The sequence below is a fragment of the Lissotriton vulgaris genome, chromosome 7 (genome assembly GCF_964263255.1).
Source record: "Lissotriton vulgaris chromosome 7, aLisVul1.2, whole genome shotgun sequence".
In the NCBI taxonomy this organism is placed as follows: Eukaryota; Metazoa; Chordata; class Amphibia; order Caudata; family Salamandridae; genus Lissotriton; species Lissotriton vulgaris.
Genome location: NC_141695.1, coordinates 1,720,492,894 through 1,720,514,360, shown reverse-complemented (window position 1 = coordinate 1,720,514,360; position 21,467 = coordinate 1,720,492,894). Strand labels below are relative to the sequence as shown.

The 21,467-nt window shown below is 44.8% G+C and overlaps 2 protein-coding genes across 3 annotated transcripts in view; one reads left to right on the top strand and one right to left on the bottom strand.

Annotated features, from left to right (window-relative positions):
• The window catches only part of CD4 (CD4 molecule), a 105,782-nt gene that overhangs the window by 53,488 nt on the left and 30,827 nt on the right, over positions 1-21,467 (bottom strand). Inside the window, exon 2 of one of the 2 annotated variants that reach the window (XM_086932917.1) lies at positions 6,754-6,930. In XM_086932917.1, coding sequence (XP_086789043.1) covers positions 6,754-6,823 — 70 coding nt within the window. In that variant the 5' untranslated portion in view covers positions 6,824-6,930. Of the gene's footprint in view, positions 1-6,753; positions 7,695-21,467 lie in introns of those variants that run through there. The other variant, XM_086932918.1, reaches the window with a different exon arrangement.
• Positions 1,093-7,615, top strand: CCDC87 (coiled-coil domain containing 87). The gene has a single exon (XM_086932916.1). The coding sequence runs from the start codon at positions 1,185-1,187 to the stop codon at positions 4,395-4,397; it is 3,213 nt and encodes a 1,070-aa protein (XP_086789042.1). The 5' UTR covers positions 1,093-1,184; the 3' UTR covers positions 4,398-7,615.

The window sequence follows — 21,467 nt, the reverse complement described above, 5'->3', positions numbered from 1 at the left end:
CAAACAAGGAAACATATGTCAACCTGAGCGTTTAAAATGCAACAGGTGATCGTAGAGCTCCGGCTGGCACTGTGATCTTTTAGTGCCTGGAAACAAACCAGGAGCTGCATGCATGTTCTCGAATCTGCTGCATATCTTATAAAGCTCTACTGAGCTTTCTAACGTCTTGTTAAAAATGCATGGCTTTCTACAACCGTGATAGGATCCTCTTCAAGCCCATCGCGAGGGTGGTTTAAGACATATGTAACCAGACAGTTACATAGTTATCATTAAAGCAATAGGTGCAGATGTTACTCGGCTTAGAGTGTAATGAGTCCTCTGGCACCCCGATTAGTACAGCCCTTCATTACCTAAATGGGAGACTCATTTTCGTTGCTTCCATTAGGGTCTGTGACACCTTTGCTAAGCATTGCACACAGATTCTGCAACCAAGAGCTATCAGAACAGGAAGGTCATTCCAGAGGCAGCAGGTCAAGCAATGTAAGAAGTACCTCTCCAATGCATAAAAAATAATACAATAGCAAGATGGCACAAAAAGAATTGTATTTTTTTCAATTCTTTTCTACAACATAGACAACTACATTTCTTTAGTGGAATTGCAGGTGAAGAAATATATTTTCTAATATCTTCAATCAAATGAGCGAATACTGCACCCAACTTGGATTCCTCGCTCATCCTCATCCTCTCCCACTAGTACTTCCCTTCCTTCACGCCCTGACCGCCAAAATATTAAACCTTCATCTATATGTATATAGAGATAACTCTAACCACTAGTATATGTAGTAGACCTTTGTACTCTCTACCATTCCTATGTGACTCAGTATATCCATTCGTATCCCTTCCCTGTGTGACTTTACAACTTGTACATTTGCAATTTGTTCTGTTTGTATCTTTTATGTAACTCATGTAAACCTAAATCCTAAATCCGCAACTGGTTCACATGTAAAGCGCTCTGACACCTTCGAGTAATGTTCGCGCTACATAAAATCGCATAAAATAAAATAAATCATTCAATCAATGTTTGTCAAGGATGGAGCCCTGGACAGCGTGTGCCTGGGCGTGGGCGTGGCTTCCGCAGGAGGGCGGAGAGAATCCAAGATGGCGCAGTTTGTTTACATTCTGTCTCCAGGGCAACGGAGGAAGCGCAAGCTCCGCGCGCGTCTAGCCGCACATACGGGGGCTCCATGGACGCCTGCACCCCCTCCCCGCGGCCCCGGGGGGTCCAAGACAGGCCCCCCTCCCGCGGCCTCCCTCCAGGCCTGGACTCCGGGGGCATCGCCCGGCTGTACCGGGAGCTGCTGCAGCCGCTCACCCTGCTGGCCTCGCCGGAGCGCGGACCCCGGAAGGAGCCCCCAGCGCCCCCTGCCGCCCCGGAGGCGGCCTCCCCCGCCCCCCTGACCCGGGAGGCGGCGGGCTCCGCGCCCCTCTCCGCGCTGCCCCGGCTGCTGGAGGCCCGCATGCGCCGCCTGCCCGGCCTCGGCCTCCCCGCCTCCGTGAAGGCCGCGCTGCAGGAGCTGCTGCTGGCGGAGGTGCGGGCCCTGTGCCGGGAGCCGCGGCTCTGGGCCCCCGAGCCCTCCCTGCCGCCCGAGGAGCAGCAGGAGCTGCGGAGGCGCACGGTGGCGCACGCCGCCCTGGTGGCCGAGGGGCTCCTGCAGCACTACCTGCACCTCCTGCGCGATGCGGGCCCCGGCGGGGTCCTCGCCCCGCCCGCCGCCCTCACCCGCCTGCGGGCGCAGCTCATGCTGCACTGCGCCCGGCTCCTGCAGCCCCAGAGCGTCCGGGTCTGCCTGCTGCGGGACATGAGGGAGCTGAGGGAAGCGAGGGCTGGCACGGCGCCCTCCAGAGGGGGCACAGGAGCTGGCACGGCGCCCTCCAGAGGGGGCACAGGAGCTGGCACGGCGCCCTCCAGAGGGGCCACAGGAGCTGGCACGGCGCCCTCCAGAGGGGCCACAGGAGTTGGCACAGCGCCCTCCAGAGGGGCCACAGGAGTTGGCACAGCGCCCTCCAGAGGGGCCACAGGAGCTGGCACAGCACCCTCCAGAGGGGTCACAGGGGCTGGCACCGAGACACTGTCAGGGCCCCGGCCTGCCACTGACACTAGAGGTGCCGCAGGCGCCCCCAGGACTCTCACTGGGGGTGAGGCCAGGACCTGCCCTGGAGGTGAGGCACACAAGGTGGGGCATCGCTCCAAGTGCTCAGGAGGTGGCACCGGTGATGCTCAGGTCTCAAGTGTCAGGTGTGCCCTTGACAGACAACCAAGAGAAGTCCATCCTATTAGTCCTGGAGGAGCATCAGGGTCCGAAAGAAAACCTGCCTCGCCTTGGCATCAGGAAATGCCCACCCATCACATACAACAATCACATTTTGGACAACCACCCATGCTTGAGCAAGAAGACCAAAAATACCCACACGAGTATCGTCCCCTGACCTGCAAAACGTTCACAGACTGCCTTTCAACTCTGACCATGGGCTACTTTGTGAAACTCAGCAGGCCCCCTATTGAGAGACCCAGGCCGCAGAGGGTGGAGGACTTGAGGGAGATTCACAGCATACCACCCCTGGACTTGAGCAAAGTCTATCATTTGCTGAGCTGTCCGCCGAAGCAGGAGGATTCTTTTGCTAGCATGCCTTGCCAAGCTGTGATGACACCGTGCCCAGTTATGCGTTCCAAAGGCCCCACATCTGCTCATCAAACCAGAGCTTCTCGGGTGGCAAATCTGAACAGATGTCAATCGTTGCCAAACCTGAGAATGGGAGAATTGTTGGCACAGGAGCTGGGCATGCATATGAAGAGATTTCTTTCTCTGACTTCCCTCCTTCCACCCAGTAGTACCACCCCAGATGTTGAGGTATCTGCTGCAGATGACCTGAGGAAGCTAATGGAGCCTGCAAAGGAACAAACGTTGCCTAGTGGAGAAGACCTGGGTGACGACGCTGAGCTTCCACCTTTAATCAGAGCCTTGAACCACAGCAAGGTGAACACGTCTAAACTTATGAACATGCAAGAAAGGATAAAGGTCTTAACTGAAAAAGAGCAAGTCCAGCTTCGTGAGGATACAGTTCTTTCTGGAGAACAGGCGTGTCCGCAGTCTGATGCAGTATACTTGCACATTCCCAACAAACCTACTCTGAAAACTGCTGATGTGCAAATCTCAAACCGAATCTTTCTGGATGTAAGCGATATTGAAAAATACCCCCCAATCTACAACGAGTTTCTGGGGGAGATTGAATCAGCTACCGTTAGCAGATTGGACAAAAGCCTCTCTAAAGGAGAGGATGTTCGAGATGTCTATTCTGAGCTCAAGAATAGCATTCCCACAGACCACTTGCAGTTTGATCAGGATCCTTGCATCGAGCCCTACGCTGTAAATGTTGATTTATCAAAATATATAACGTCGTCAACCCTGAGCAGAAAAAGGGAAGAGCGTGTAATTAACCCAGAGCTCACAAATCTAATCCAGCATGACCAGTTTAGTATATGCCCTGAAACAAATGATCTGCCAGAGAAGCCCACTTCCCAGGACCATAGACGTTCCCAAGCACAGTCATCATGGATGAAACAGTGGAAGGAAACTCTCAATCTTGACGACTATCTAAAGTATGTCTCCTCACAGGACACTGACTATCTAGGGGTGGTTTTCCATTTATACAACAGTGATGACAGTGAAGACGAAGATCAAGCTGCAATCGAAGCAGCCACTAAACGACTAGAAGAAAAGAGAAAAGAAAAGGCAAAGTTGTTGGCACAAATTTGGTCTATGAAAGAGCAACGCTTTCCTGGGATGTGGAACCCAAGCTCCATCATGCTTGGTGGCCTTGACGGAACTGTGGAACCTGAGATGGAGGAGGAAGAGGCGAGAACCGCAGCTGAACTAGAAGCAATACAATCCAGATTGGAAGCAATATGGAAGAGTCTTCATGTCCCGGAGGGTGAGAGACTTGACATGGCAATCAAGTATAGCTCCCGTGAATACCTAGCTCTTATCCCCAAGGCAGTCGATGCTTGGGAAAAGGCAACAGAGGTTATTCTGCAGCGAGAAAAAATTATGGCGAAGCTCGAGAAGTTTGAGCAAACTGCTTCTGACCCCAACCGCTTCTTTCAAAAGGGCTATGAAGGCAGTTTCGCAGCAAGGCAGAAGGAGGCGAAAGAAAGAAAGGCCTTGCATTCTCAAATTTCAAAAACTGAAGTGGAACTCTTAAAAATGTTGCAGAAAATAAAGAGAACGTACAAAGACACAGTGACTTTCAAGGGTCGTCCATACCTTGAGAAGATGCAATGGGACAAGACGGAAATGCTGTATTGGATACATCAAGAACGGCGTAAGATCTCAATGGGCATAGATCCGAAGAAGGAGAACCTGTGTGCAATGCTCCCACCTCTACATGCCCCACTTTAAGAACTTTTGTCTAATTATAATAGATTGTTGAAAATTTCCTTCTGCTGTTTTTCAGATTGTGCTCACCAATTGAATGTTATAAGTTGAAAGGCTGAAGGTATAGCGTTGAATAAATAAATGTATTTACTGTTGGAGACAATGACACGGAATTGGCAGTAATCCAACGCTGGGTACAAAGCTCAACAGGCTGTCTGTCGGGGTCTCTGACTGGTATACATTTTAGTATATGAATAGATCTGCTGAGGTCATTCATAGCCCATATTATTCCTTAACCAGCAGATGGTTTCTCCAAGGTGGCATGTGCACTGAGTTTCCAAAGAAACTGATAGCACTCGGGCAGGCTGTTGCGTGCTAAATGCCATACTACATTAGTCCATACTGGGAGTTTTGGGAGGAAATCTATGATTTATTATGAAAGCGCATGAAAAAGGGTGACTAAAAAGTCTAAAACTTTTTTTGTTCTTGATATCTTTCTTGCCAAGTATGCAGAACTTAATAGTTAAGTGTAGTTTGCCCCAAGCATAGTGTCTGCTGTTCAAGTATCTATTTTATTATTTATCTGATGTAATTGAAGTTCACGGTATTGTTCTCCAGGACACTAAAGCAGATGCCAAGCTCTCTCCTTACAAAGTGTACAAGGAGGGGTGGCCACAATCTCTAGCCACACCTATCTTGCACAGTTGTCTGGCCATTGACAAGATGGCCCATTAGAGCACCTCAAGGCTTTGTAGGTTAGTACAATATTTTTGAGGCGGTTGGAGCAGGACCAATACTTGATTTGCCTGCTGTCTTGAAACTCACATTTACTGGCCTGCCAACAGGTGGCAGCAGCAAGCCAACATGTCTCCAGGACTGGTGTAAACAAGCATTGGCAATGCCAATAGGTCTGTCTTACAAATGCACTGTCAATTTAGGCTAAAATATTCCATGTGCGGTAATGAGTGCCTCCTCCCATCTGTGCTGTTACCAGAGAAAACCCCATAAATTATCTAGTTGTCTAAGATAGTTTAGTAGCATTACGATGTCATGTGTGCCCCTGAAATTTCACGCTATGACACCTGGAACAATAAACAAAATTATAACCACTATGTAGAGGCAAGCACTTTTTTTGCCAAAGTATACAACTTCCACCCATTCAAAACAAATACTCCTGGCTCCCAATATTTGAGCAGATCCAAAGGCCCTCTACTGGTGGTTCTCACATAATTGTCTGGGAACAGCTGCTGTATCTAGCCAGACCATACAAATGCCCTATGTGTGAGTTTGGAACGATGAAGGAGATAGTTTGAAGGGCCTGGGTATTTTGAGACATGTACAAGAGAGTTTGTCTTAACCAATATATCTTCAATGTGCAAAATTCTGGATCATAGCAGAACTTTGTCTCGCTAAGCAAAATTACATTTAACCACCCCTTGCTATGGTGCCACATTTTTAAACACTAGATGGTGGCCGATGCTTGTGGTACCATAGAATATTGTTCAGTACTGACTTACCCTTAAACTGCACCTGCCCCATCACAGTCTCCTTTTACAAACACACTTACTTGATGTTCAGTACTCCAAGCAAGGTATGCAAGTCCATCCAGAGACTTGCTGTTTCCTCGGGTTCGCCGCAGGAGAAAGAGAGGAAAAACACTAGAAAGTTTTGAAATGAGTGATTTGCTTTCTTCTTTTGAGAGTGGGTATTAAGGGAATGCTTATGTAGCAGAAAAGTAATTCTCTTCTTAAGGAGAGTATTTTCTGTTGTAAATAAATACCTAAACCATGGGTATTTATTTATTTGAGGTACATTGTCGTCGTAGCTAAAAATTCATGTAAATGCAACAGTTTCTTTCCCCGAAAGCCCGTCTTTAGCTCAGGCAGCAGCAATATCAATGCTCCTACCACAACAGTCATCTGGGCGTTTTTTGGGGCAGTACAGCTGAAAGGTTGGCTAGAGTGCTGTTCTTCGTTATCGTTTTAATATAGTAGTATTATTGTAACTGATTAGAGTAAAACCGGCAAATGTGCTTCGTACCTGGTGGACGGGGCAGAGGTGTTCACTCCGACCACAGGTGGGAGAGTCTTGACATCTACGCATTGTCATGTTGGCTATGTCTCTTAGGCACTAGCTGGACTTGCCTTGTGGGGGAGAGGGCTATGCAGAGCTCTTGGAACTGTCTGAGGGTATGTTCTGGGCTGTTTGGGGACTTGAGGATAAACAATGGCAATTAGTTGAATGGCGAGGAAGAAGGATGGAGAACTCATGAGAAGAGATGTAAGGGATAGGTGTAATCAAGGAGGGAAGCTTACCTTATGCTGTGTTGGTTCGATCTATCTTTTAATGCCAACAAAGCTTCTTTCACCACCGGACTCACCTGGTTGGATTCCCAGCAGAAGACACAGGGCTGTGAGCCAACTCTTGCTCTTTCTTGTGTGTGAATCCATTTTGTCCGGTCGCCCCCTCCAGGTATAGTCTTCTCAGCTGGGCTGTTGAGTGAAGGCAGACTTTGACGTCAGCTTCTGGAATCCAACTGCATAAAACTGCAACCTTACTTCATATTTGACATAGGAAAGATAAGAGAGTAGGAATCAGAATCAGGAACAACAGCATATGCTCCACGAGCCCCCTCAAAATCTGCCAAACAGGTTCATTTGCCATGATATCGAGAACATTGGCCTCCACTGCTGGCTTCCTGTAGCCGGGATCATACAATATTTGTGCCAAATACTTTAAAGGTCGCTGATGGAGTTTACAATCCACCCACCATCAGTGTAAAGGTGTTCTCTGTTTTTGATTGGAGCAGTAACTATTGGGCTACCAACAAATGTTCACTCTTATGTTTTTTTCCTCTGTGTATGGCAATGAAGGGCTTCTGTGTACTGAAGCCAAGGCTATGTGAGCTGAAGACTAGTGCAAGTGTGGTACGTGAGCTTCTAAAATTCTTTGTGTTCACTCTGATGAAGGTTTATTTGAAAATGAATGGAAAATGGTTCATTTTGATTCAGTTTATCAACATGTGAAAGTCAATTTTAAGGTACCCGATTTAATGTTTTAGCATAGTAAACCACAATGGTCACATCAACACCTTGTACTTTGTGTTCACTTACGGAAAGTTGAAAGCATATACTCTCAGGCTGCCACAAACCAGCAATTGTTTTAAAAAACAAAATTCGTACTTCAACCAGGTTTTTATTCCTTCAGCAGAACACACTCAAAATAAACAAAAATATTACGCATCCGACTCTTATTTAATAGGGCTTTGAGGAGCTCTATGTGTCCTTGACAAGGTCAGTTCTGGTAACCCTGGTAACACCCGTTAATCATTTATGCTATCCAACTGATTAGTGTCCCTCCCTGTCCTTGCATCCATTTCCTTGAGGGATACCTGCACTTTGGAGGTTCAAGATTCTCTTGGTCCTCACACATATGATCTAGGATCCTACATCTTTCATCATTATTATGCCATCCGGAGCTGCACCAAGCTGACAGAGTTCAGGCGAGCATTGAAGACCTGGCTATTCAAACAAGCGTACGGTTAGAGCACTACACCATCTGCCCCCTCACTTACCATCTACCATCTGTTTTCTTCAGCGCCATGAAACCCCTGGGTGACCGCACGCTTAACAAATTCCGCATAGAAATAGAAATAGAGCAGCACAGAACGGGACCAACTACGGCAGTACAGAGTGGCGCACCTTTTGACAAATGTATGACTACAAAGGACACCACCCCCACCGTGACCAAGATACCGGTTCCCCCTAAAATCTAGAGTGTCAAGCCATTAGTCATCAATCGGTTGGGTAGGTCCCAACTCGAGGGATTAGATTAAAATAAATTCCATAGAAGCACACTTAGTCTTCATGTAAGTATATGGGTGTGAGCCATTGATCTCCACGACCCATTCATGTGAGTTTTAATCATACCTAGTGTCCAGTTGATTAAAGTTGTTCATAGTACACTAAGGTATTTTTACTTTTCCATCTGGGTCCCCTTTTATGTCGGTGTTGTCGAGTAAGATTTATTCAAGAACTCGTTCCTACCGCTACAGTCTTCGAGGAGGTTGAGTCCGCCTCGGTGGCACTGTCCTACCGAGGTGGGGAGAGGATTCCTATGATGAAGCATGACACTATTATGTGTGTGAGGTTTCCTCTTCCATTAAGGATGACCATCCCTGGGTAACAGGCCCGGGATCAGCTTATGGCTCTTAGGTCCAGCTGAAGACGCATCGCCTGGATCTACCAGTAGTGCAAATACACTACACAGTTCCTTAGATTTTCAGCCACCGTACATATTTTGTCTTAATCTCATCTGCTAGTTTGAACCACAGTTTCAAGGACATTTAGGCACTTCCAGCGGCACAATATGATTTAATAAGTTGATTTTTTTCATCAAGAGATTCAAATTTCTTGTTTAATTGCAGTCACTTACCGTGAAGTAGTTTCCAGTAGTGAGGACTTAGGCCTAGGAGATAGGGATAGAAGGAACCTAGTGGATTTTAGTGTCTTTCAAAGCTTAGTATGGCAGAGACAATGTTTTCTCTAACTTTATTTCTCTATATGCATTTATTGACCTTTTATGTATGCCGGGTCCTCAGCCATGTGCAAAAGTGACTCACATTTTATGTCACTGTGTCAATGACCTATTGGTATCAGGTTGGGGAAATGTATATGCTTTTACTTTGCGCTAAATAAAATTATGCAATTTGGAAGCATTTTTATATAAATGCTCAATCAAAACAAAACATTTTGTAGTCAAATAGCTTGACACGCTGTAAAAAAAACACTGTTCCAAAAGGCATGCCTTTCTTATTCTCAAACTTATTTGAGATCCCCATCCCAATAATATAATTGTATTTGCATAGCTCAAGCTCTGTTAACCACTAGCACATTCCACTATGGTATGCAGTGCACCAGGAAAGCCTGAACCTAAAAACGAAGTAGGAAAGTATATTTTCTAGAATGCATTTAATGAACTAAATCACCTCTAGGCACTTGAGTATCATATTCTCCATGGGAATGCTAGAGACAAATTTAATTAAAGAAGATAAGCAGCAAATTGACATGATATGGTCTTTGCTAACTCTTATGTTTATATTTATGTACTATACTTATCAGGGGAGGGGGGAAGGATCACTTGTCCTGCATAACTCTGGGTATGCTGTGACTGTTCCGAATCGTCCCAATATTAACCCTCATGCACGTGCTGGTAAAGGTGTGGTATAAAGCGGTATATCTTTTTGTCCGCCGTCCCTCGCACGTGAGTGCATAATCATTGGGTTGTTTTTTGTCATGCAACCTCCATCCAGGAGGCATTACCCATTGTTAAAAACAGTAGTGATTAGTGATTGTGAAAAAGTGATGGCTAAAATTGTCTCTCTTAATCAGAAAAATTATTTATTCGTTCTGTATATGGAGGCAATTACTTAAAAATTAAGGAGGTGAACACGAGTTATTATGACTCGTACACACTAAGTGAAAAACAAGGTCGACATGTTTCAGCCCTTCTGTATGCCTACTAGGTCATGTGGGCTTTCTTCAGGACCGTGGAGTGAACTAGAGACCTCTCACGTCTCTAGTGGTGATAAGAGAATTCAATGGAACATAGCTTTATGTTGCTCCATAAGAGGTCAAAAAGTACCTGCAAGAAAACAACATAGAGGACAAGGGTAAGGGTAAGGGGAAACATATAAGACTTTCACACTGGTTGGATGGACCAGGAACATGTGAAACGCATATTATGCGTAGCAACTAAAAAATGGCAATACTTAGCACTGACTACCCCACTCTAAGAATAGGGTCAACTCACTCATAATTGGCATTATAGTTCTAATATTTCATTGGTTTTCCATGATTGGTAAGTTTCTAGACATTTTGATTCAGTTGTTTCAGAGTGTCATACTTCAAATGCATTCATGCAATTATTTTAAATGTGTAATTATCATTCACGCGTTCCTTTTGCAGCAGGCATTATGTCTCCATCGACAGCCTGCCAGGCATTATGTCTCCATCGACAGCCTGCCAGTGGTACCATTGATCATAAAGGTGGTAACTTACCACCTTTATGATCAATGGTACCACTGGCAGGCTGTCGATGGAGACATAATGCCTGCTGCAAAAGGAACGCGTGAATGATAATTACACATTTAAAATAATTGCATGAATGCATTTGAAGTATGACACTCTGAAACAACTGAATCAAAATGTCTAGAAACTTACCAATCATGGAAAACCAATGAAATATTAGAACTATAATGCCAATTATGAGTGAGTTGACCCTATTCTTAGAGTGGGGTAGTCAGTGCTAAGTATTGCCATTTTTTAGTTGCTACGCATAATATGCGTTTTACATGTTCCTGGTCCATCCAACCAGTGTGAAAGTCTTATATGTTTACCCTTACCCTTACCCTTGTCCTCTATGTTGTTTTCTTGCAGGTACTTTTTGACCTCTTATGGAGCAACATAAAGCTATGTTCCATTGAATTCTCTTATCACCACTAGAGACGTGAGAGGTCTCTAGTTCACTCCACGGTCCTGAAGAAAGCCCACATGACCTAGTAGGCATACAGAAGGGCTGAAACATGTCGACCTTGTTTTTCACTTAGTGTGTACGAGTCATAATAACTCGTGTTCACCTCCTTAATTTTTAAGTCATTGCCTCCATATACAGAACGAATAAATAATTTTTCTGATTAAGAGAGACAATTTTAGCCATCACTTTTTCACAATCACTAATCACTACTGTTTTTAACAATGGGTAATGCCTCCTGGATGGAGGTTGCATGACAAAAAACAACCCAATGATTATGCACTCACGTGCGAGGGACGGCGGACAAAAAGATATACCGCTTTATACCACACCTTTACCAGCACGTGCATGAGGGTTAATATTGGGACGATTCGGAACAGTCACAGCATACCCAGAGTTATGCAGGACAAGTGATCCTTCCCCCCTCCCCTGATAAGTATAGATAACCAAAGGAAATTGGTAGGATCACAAATTCCTTCTTCCCTCTACATTGATATAGTATATTTATGTACTACCTTCTGGAAGAGGGATTTAGGAAAGCACCTTGACTTGGTGGCTGGGTACAGAAATATCACTTCTCTCACTGAGTTTAACAATGTTTTGAGTAAACAATAATTTACAAATGAGTGCAAATTGTGTTTCTAAATCTCTTATATGTGAATATAACTGGAAAGACCATAGGACATATAAGTATTAAAGTAATGTTAAACTTTATAGAAAGGGAGAACAGCAAACCATCACTGACTTTTTTAGAACTTGTAAACTGTGAAAGGAGAGAAGAGTAAGAAAGAATTTAACTGGGTTGAGGTGATAACGTCTCTGGAAGGGGCGAGGAGTAAAGCAGATCTGCTCATGACAGGACTAGCGGAATCTCTGGTAGGAAAGAAGAGTGAAGCAGGACTGGCCTAGTGAGTACTGATTCATTCTATGGCTGCCCTCTTCACACTTTTGCCCTTCCCTCCATGAAGTTCTTATTCCTTTATTCCTTCTCTCTTTTGCTATCCATATTTGATAGAGTACTACACACCACACTTATGATATTTCTAAGTGCTGAAAATAACAGATATTCTCATTTGCCAATTTATGGTACTCTTATTGCCTGTGTGGAGCTGCTCTCTTATGTAAGGCAGCGCTTCCACTTTTATAGAGGTGGATGAGACACTGAAAGTTCAAGCCGGGCTTGAGCCTGAAACCTGGCTCTGGCTCCACTCAGGGTTCTGTTGGAACCATGAGCCCATAATGAGCCATGCCTTCATGTGACTTCTGTCTCCCTCCCTCTACCTAGAATGTTGCATTACTGCCAGAGCTGGAAACTTTGGAACTGGGGAATTAGGTTCCAGTTTCGACATTGGCTTAAAATCCTGTGACTTTGGGCACATCACTTAATTTCAGGTTCCTATAAACAATGCATGTGACCTTGTGTAATGCAGCTTGGCCCCTATTATGAAAAGTGCTCACCTTCCCTGTATGTGCACTTTCAAACAAGTGCGCCGTGCGCAAACAGGAAATGTGCACTTTATTATATATTTTGGTCAAATAGATTATTTGCTTAAAATCACAATTTTAGGAGGGAAGCCGCAATTGAACCAGGTTTTCTGGTTTCACTTTGTACAAATCAGCCATAAAATGGGGCCCCTATTTGTTTTTCCTTATATTAAGGCTTTGTTTTTACCAGTTAGTTAATTTCTGCAGTTTTTAAATACAGTGAAAGCACGGCCCAAAGGCGGACAGTATTACATGAGCACCAGGGACCATGTTACAGAGAGTGCCCTGGGGCGCAACAGGCACGTGTGCCGGGTTGTGTGCCCCAGGGGCACTTTGGAATTACAGAAGGGGCTGCAGACACTTGTGTAGCCTTTTCTGTAATACTGATAGCAATGGCGCACATGTAGTGCCAGCACTTTCTCAAGAGGACGTTCACTCATTAGCATGAGGGCATGGGCCCATGCAAATGAGGGAATCTCTTTGCCTTTGCACCCATGCCATAAAATGAACACGGGTGTGAACCAAAGAAGCTGTCCAGAGGTGCACTGCCAATGTGCTCCATGAGGACAGTCCTCTCAAGGGACTGAAAGGGGTCCCATGGACCCCCCAGACATTCCCTTGCAGGCGGGTGCAGTCACTCACTGCACCTGCAAAACTGGCCTCCAGTAACAATACCGCCCCCACTGCTGCAAAACCGCCCCCACCCTTCCTGCCTCCCAGGGAAACTCCTGATGCCTGGTACGGCCAGTCCGGCTGTGATCAGTAGCTATGTTCCCTGAAAGGTGTGCGCCCGAGTAGACGTTCAGCTCTTCTTACTCTTTCGCGCATTTCAATTTCAGGAGCGCGCACACTTCTTTTTACATTAGGAATGTATAAAACAGAGTCTGTGTAATTCCTTTTCAGTGTAAGTTAGATAGACCAAAGACTAGGGCAGGGCGCAACAAAGGGCATTATTAACAGGCATTCACACTGATAACTTTGTAATAATCCCCTGCAGAGAGACCCTTTATGTTAAAAACATGTTTTCACCTTTCTGCTCTGTGAATCAAATGCTCACCTGGGGGCCCAGAGACATACAATGTAAAAATATTTTTGCTGTTAAGTGGCGACTGAGAGCAGTGGAAATGGGTGTGTTCTCTTGTTTAGCAGCTCTTCTGGTTTTTGGGAGAGAGACAGAGGCATGGACTGATAGCAGTCCAACCAACATGCTTGCGTCTAAGTCTCCAGCATTGCACAGCAAGTAAACTTTCCCACACAGCCTCTGTCCGATGGTCCACTGAGCTTGCATGCATTTGTGGCTGTCTGCTGCAACCTTGACAGATTATTTACGAGCCCCTTGGAGGTCAGCGAAGCAGTGACAGTAAGTTACAGAGAGAGTAAAGTCATGGAATCAATTTACATCTCAAGAGTGGTTGGGGAGAGTGTAGGGTATGAGAGGTGGAAGGTGAGACCAGGAAATGAAATGTTTTTGTTTGCTGTGTATTGTGTGCTTTCAGCATGCTTACCTGAGTCCTTAGTTTAATTTACTCAGAAGGAGGTCCACAAAGAATGATGAAGAAATAATTGGGATGCTCAGTAGAGTGAGCCAGGCTGTTCAGCGTATCCAAAAACGCTAGCTCTCTCAGCGCTTTCAGCCCTCTAAAGTACGTGTTCAGTCCACAAGCAAACCACAGGCTGCAATGGCAGAAGTAGAGAAACACATGAAAGACGGTTTGTTTTGGCGTCAGTGCTGGTGATAAAGTTGTAGAGGTGGGCGAGCCAACAAAAGAACAGTAAGAGCAGAGCCTTAGAGCCCTTGCACGAGTCGAGCCCTGAAAATATTTGCTATGTAAATCATGCAACAATCTCTGCATGTAATATGGTAATGTCTCTTCAAAATTCACCTATTTCTTTAACATGTGGAAGCTCTAACATTAACAAGGCACGTTATAGCACTGCCTTAAGAAGTTCTATTAAAAGTGATAGTTTTGTACAACTGGTAGTCTGAACTCGCATATTCAACCGTGCTTTCATACGCATTAGCTGGACAGTACTTAATAAGATGAAACATTGGATGGTGAGTGCTTTTGGGAGTTCGGAGATAGATGGCTAGCGGGCATATTGGAACAGTTGCATGTACGTAAGACCTGTCGGCGGATGTGTTCTGGAGGGAACTGTATGGTATTCAGTGGCGTTGGGCATTATCCCGCTGTACCAGCTTCAGACGAGTGCCACAAGACCGGTTTAGTGGTTCATAATGGCCCTTCTTAACTCCGATCTGTGACTTGTAGGTCACAAAACAAAAGCAAAACCAAAAAAATGACACAGCAAGAACCAAGATATCCTTCCACCTCTTTCAAGTGGGGCAGGGGGTATCAATGGAAACAAACATGTTTAGAAAAAGAGAAGTGATAAAAAATATGCAAAGACAAATATAACTGAGAGGCAAATGAAATGAGAGTATGAAAAAGAAAAATTAAAAGGAGTAACGAGGGAAGGAAAAACACAAGTTTGGAGGGAACTAAAGGAAAATAAAGAGGAAGGTGGAAAGGAGAAAAGAAAAGTTTAAAAAGAAGGGTGAAGTCTGCTCGTGGAAAGAATTTCAGCAGACCCCAAAGAAAAGGTACAAATTGCGTGTTTCTCTCACTTGCACAATGCCATTGTACAAAGTCGGGAAGATTTTATATCTTCTGGCTACTGCCCTGAGCCAGTTAGAACACATATTAGTACCTCGTTGGATATGCGTGAGCTGTCCTGACTCTATAAACCTCAACATTCTGACCTCTTGTGCCTGCAAATACCAGAATGCAAAGTGGCGTGAGCTAAAAAGGGAGTCTGGCTCAACAACTTGCACCTGGCACCGGCCACCTTTACCCCTCTACCTTGGTAGCGTTCTCCTCTGAATCAATTTACACATGAAGACAGAATCGGGTATCGGCATCTATAGATACAGTCAGCACTGACCTATTACACCACAGGTGGGTGGTTTGCTCCCAATATTTACAGCTGTGCTCAAGGAAAAGAGAAGATATGTGTAACTTTGCACATATATGGTCATTTGCAACTTTACAACGTCACATCTTGAGTGCTTCTCTGTGCCTTCATGAAAGTGGACAACCCTGTGAAATTAAGGGTGGCCTTCCCCAAAAGGCATGATTGGACCAGACTGCCAAATATAGTTCTCCCATCACTGAACAGAGCCAAGTCTAAATGCAGGCAGCACTTAAGTGCACTTGATTTTCTAAGCACAGAGAACACATTACTGCTACTTTGAGGTGAGTTTAAGTGGTGGGTAAGGAAAGCTGCCTGTGGCTACAAAAAGACGAGGAGAGGGGCCAGGATAAGGAAGTGCGTGAAACCACACCGAGACTCGCACCTCTTCCACCCCAGTCTCCCCCCACCAAATCTCAGCGGGTTGGAGTTATTTCGGGGTTTTAGGAAGTCAGGTTGACGGGCTGCGGTGAGTGCTGTTGGGCTGCGCTTGGTGGAAACTTTCAATTGAGGGATGCTTTGATCTCCCCTCAAGCACCCCTAAAGCCGCCGCATCCCCCATCCCTGATTCTTCTGTTTTCTGCGAAAAGTATCTATTTTGAGACGTTTGAATAGTTTTGATTGTTTTCAAAGCTTTCATTTATTTTTAAATATGTGAACCTAGGTTTAGAAGTGATGGGGGGCTTGTAGGTATCTGAGCCTGGGAAGGAGTGCGCATTTTTTACAGTGAATGCTCAACGGTCTGAAGGGAGCCAAGGGCTTGCGGAGTCACCACCGCATCATTATGGATGACCAGAGGGAAGGATAAGTTACACCCTCTAGTAGCTGACCCCCAGTCTGCCAGGTTATCTTACAGTTCCTGATTCCTTCCCAACCCTCTTCATTCCTCAGTTCTGAATTGTCTGCTGGCCGGAAGCACAACCACGGGCCTTCTAATTCAGATAAGGCCGGTAGTTGTTGCCAATGATTTGATTTGATTTGGGCATTTGTATAGCGCACCAATGCCCAAGGGCATCTAGGCGCTGGTGCAGAAAGACCCAAAATGTTGCTGAAATGCAATAAGACATTTTATTTGGCAAAAAGCCACGTTTTTAGCGGTTTTCTGAAGGTTAACAGCGTTGGACTGTTCTTTATGTCAGCCGGAAGCGAGTTCCATGTTTTAACGGTCCCCAAGTTGAAACTTCTTCCACCCCAATGAGCTTTCTTGGATCTGGGGGTCTGTAGTAATTTGCTATGTGAAGATCTGAGGTTTCTGGAGGGCACATACCAGATCAGATGCTTCTTCAAATGTTGAGGACAGACACTGCAATGCCTTAAATGCTAAGCATTGGGATTTATGCAAAGGAATAATGTGAGTTACCGGTGTGAGAAGTCCTCCCACTCCTTTACATAGGCTGGGAAGAGTCCGCAGAGCTTGACATACTGACACAGTTGTAACTGTCGGCCGAGGATGACTTTGAGGACTCCTTGGCCAGCAGTAGAAGATAATCCTGGGCTTGCACCTAGAGAGTACTGTTTGCTGCATGGGGAGCTGATGTGGCTGCAGATCTCACACTAGGGCACATGGTTCTTCTGGAACCAAAAGAAAATGTTTTTTCTTTCATGAATCGCCATATGTGGGTTGTCCCATATGTCACACAGATTGATGGTGCAGGATGAGGCTTAGCTCCTTTCCTGCCAGTTATATTTGCATTATAAGTCACAGAAATCATAAAGATGTAACCCAGCTCGTTAGTCTAGTACATTTCAAATATCTGAGGTTCTCGTACCTTCAGGTTCTTATCTGTTTCCTTGAAATGTGACCCTGAGGAAGTAAGACAGGCAGTGAGGGCACCTGGTTCATATGAAAATCTGAAATCAGTGGCGATTTATAAAGATGGGGTATGGTTGGTTCCCATCAGTAAAATTGATGGTATGGAATGCACCCACAGTAAATATCTGTTGTGATTTATTCAACGTTCCAACACATTTTTCTCGGTAAATACAATCTGAGAATGTGCGTCATGTTGCACATACTCAAACACGATTTCCGGTTTTGTTTCAGGCCTTACGCACTCTAGTTTGGCAACAGGGTGTTTTGGTCACACATTTTCATAGAGATTAAATCTTCTCTGGTAGTGTGAAAGAAAGAACTTAAAGCACAGTTTTCCAAACCCTGCTTGGTTTTTCAGTTTGTCACCACCATCCCCTTGAGAGTTTTTAGGTGACACTAAATATAATAAAGCAGCAAGAGAATGGGAATGGTGTTCTTAAAGTTTAAGAAGCTTTGATTCAGAAAGCTGTACACATGATGTGTTTGACCAGGAAAGATTTTTCACCGGCACAAAAAAATCACAGAATCCCACTAAATAGCCTTCCATGGAGGCCTAGCAATCTGGTGCTGGTGCACTGTGACTTTATGTAATGCATTTAGGATTGCCAAAAAAAAAAAAAAAAATCAGTGCCAATAACACATGGCTTTTTTGGGCGTCATGGCTCCGCATTTGCTTTCTGCCCATTTTCCTTCCATTAATAGTGTGGCTCACTGTTAGTGTAATAAAAATGGAGCAGCAACAAGACCTTCACTGGCAGCAACAGTAGTTTCTGAGAATGTACCTATGTGGGAGTGTGTGTGTGAGAAATTGGGTTATGGTTAAGGGTGGTGCAACCCCACACAAGCCACTGCCACACTCCTTGTCAAGGTGACCCAGAGAAAGCCACTAAATGAACCTGTGCTTAACCCTCTGGTAGCATGGCACAAAACCAGCCAGGCTTAACTTAGAGGCAATGTGTAAAGTATTTATGCAGCACACAAACATTAATAACGTGAAAACACAAGACAAGGAAAACCCCACACCAATTTAGAAGGATGTAGTATAATGTAATAAATTATTTGTCACCAAAACTACAAAAATCAGCAGAACCTGAGATATGCAATTTGAAAGATTTACAGTAAGTATTGTGCCTCAAAGCACAAAGCATCACTTGCTGCAATTTTGTCAGACTAGATCGGGAGAAAGTAACAAGTTCAGGCCGACCACGATGGTGGGCAGTCCGGATACAGTAACCGGGTTAGTTATGCTGAAAAAGATGCCTTCTAAAGTTCAACAGGAAGTGTTCTGTTCACAGTGGAAGAGTCGGCAAGGAGCAGGGATAGCGTTGTGGTTGGTCATCACTGTAGCACATAGCGTAGACCAGGCGCCATGGTTGGTTGTTGCTGTAGCTCAGATATCCTGTCAAGTGTCAGGTATGGTCGTTGTTGGGGATTCACGTTGGCGGTTACCACAGGCTATCCATGCAGTAGCACGAACTGCAGATCTTGCGGTGCTGGTTGTCGGTAGCTGTTGCTGTAGCGTGAAAAGTCGGGCACACCAGGGCTTTGCATTGGTGTGGTCGGCAAGAACTTGCCACAATCTGGCCCATTCTTGATCGCAAAGAGCCCAAAATCTCAGGATTTCATCTTTTCTTCAAGAAGGGGTTCAACTGATGCCACACCAAGGGTCAAAGACATGAGGGGCACCTCTTGGGAATCAGGATCTCACTCCAGCAGAGACAAGCCAGACGCAGACAGGTCCAGGTGCATGTCCAGTGCAGCTGATCAGCAGATCAGCCGGGCAGTTGCAGGAAGTCCTATGGAGCTTGTTGTGTCCGTCTAGCTTAGAGCAGCAAGTCAGTCTGCTGACCCTTGGAGTCACTTAATTTTGGGATGAAGGGTGCAGGTCCAGTCTTCCTTCTCAGCAAGTAGGGCAGGCCTCACATATCAGGGTAGCAGGGTTTCCTCCTGTTTTATCCCCAGGTCCAGAATTGTACAATTCAGCGGGTCTGAGGGTCCACTTTTTATACCTGAGACCCACTCTGTAGTGAGAGAACCTTATGGAGTTTTTCCATACGGAGGTCTCTATAATTTCCTGCCATCCTGCCCTAGTCCCAACCTGTCTGGGGCCCAGTAGGCTAATGAGAAGTCCTTTATGTATGAGCTGAGCCAGCGCCTTTGAAGTGCAAGTATGGCAGCTCTGCGCTCCTATCAAACCAGTTTGCCAACACCCAGAACCTCCTTTGTGATACTGTCTAGGAGGAATACACAGAGGCCAACTCTCAACTACACCTAGTCATGTGACCTAGAGACATGCTTCAGGACACAAATAGGACAAGAAAATGACAACTTTCTAAAAGTGGCATTTTCAGAATTGCGGTTTAAAATCTGACTTTCCCATTAAAGAGGGGTTTACAGTTCCTCAAACACCAAATATGACACCCCTTCCTACTCCCAACCAAAACATATTAAATGTAATACGGCAACCCAATTTTATCCTATGGATGAGGTAGGCCTTGCAATAGAAAAAAATTAATTTGAAAGTTTTTCGCTACCAGGACATGTAAAACTTAAAAGCACTTGTCCAACCTTTTAAATACTACGGGTTGTTTAGGGCCTTCTCCAAGGGTGACTTGTATGCATTAAAAAGGAAGATTTAGGCCGGTCAAAGGGTATATTTTGCCAGGTCGAAATTACAGTTTAAAAACTGCACCCATAGGCTGCAATTGCAGGCGGGAGCCATGTTTACATAGGCTACTTAATTGGGTGCAAAATGAGGGCTGTAGGCCCACTAGTAGCATTTAATTTACAATCCCTGGGTATATGTAATAACACTTTACTAGGGACTTACAAATAAATTAAATGTGTCAATTGGGTGTAAGTCAACTTACCATTTTTCAAGGAGAGAGCACAAGCACTTAGCTGGTTAGCAGTGGTAATGTGCCTAGAGTCCTAAAGCCAACAAAAACAAATTCAGCAAAACAGGAGGGGTGAAGGCAAAAACTTTAGGGATGACCCTGCAGGGAGGGCCAAGTCCATCAATGTGGATGTGTGACGAGTGCATGAGTGAAAGTCAGTGACAGGTGGTGATTGAGAAACTGAATGAGTGTCAGTAAGGGAGCCTGAGTTAGACAGAGTGAGTGAGAGTAAGAGTGACTGCAAGTGAGGAAAAGTGAGTGAGAGTGAATAAATAAGAATGAGTTTTAGGAAGTGTTACAGTGAGTGAGTGTAAATGTGAATGAGAATGAGCCAGAACGAGTGAGAATCTGTGCGTGCAAGTGAGTGAAAGAGTGAATGTGAGTGTGAGTAAGTGAGAATGAAGGAGTGAGCAAGAATGAGTGCAAGTGACTGAGTGAATATATGAGTGAGTGGCAGTATGAGTCAGAGTGAGTATGAATGAGCTAGCATGACCAAGAGTGAGTGCAAGATAGCGAGATTGAGTGAAAGTGAGCATTAATGAAGGAGTGTGAATGAGAATGAGTGTGAGTGAGTGAATGTAAGTTGGCATGAGTAATAAAGTGGTGATATGTTTATGACTTTGCCTTTGGCCCTGTCACATTGAAGGCAAATCTTGGCTAATAGAGGCACCCATGCAAAATATCGGTGTCATACAATAGGCAATTGTTAGCATGACAAACACCTGTGACAAAATACAAGCGCAGGTATACTGGAGTTAATTTCTGGCATAATTGGCAGCGTCGGAAAAATATCGGTGCTGGCATACAAGTGGTTTTTTTTGGCGTATGGGGTACATATGGATAAAATGCTGGTGGTGGCATACTTAAGGAACCTTTTAGCATTGGTGGCACCCATGGTAAAACATTGATAGCACACCTGAGCTCGTTCCTGTCATAAGCGAGGATAACAGTGGCATATGGGAGACGACAACAAAGACAAAATGCTGGCCCTGACATACCAGAGGTCATTTTTGACATGAGGGTCCTCTATAGTATATGGACAGGATAAATGGCAACATTCTGGCACTGGCATATTGTATATCGTTTCGGCACCTACAGCATATGAGGGACACTCAAGACAAAATGCTGGCCCTGGCACAATGGAGGTCAGTTTTTATACCTGTGCATCCATAGCCATTCCATTTCAACAAACTTTATTTTGGTCATAAAAGGCCATAAAAAGTAGAAATTCATATACAATATTAACATTGACAAACAGAGTTTGACAGTTCATAGTTTAGATATTGCAATTCATCCCAGAAAGACATTTTAATATGTCCAAGGTCTTTATGCCAGTTAAAAACACAAATGATTAAAACCAAATAAAAAACATTAAAATAAGAGGCTAAAAAGGACATA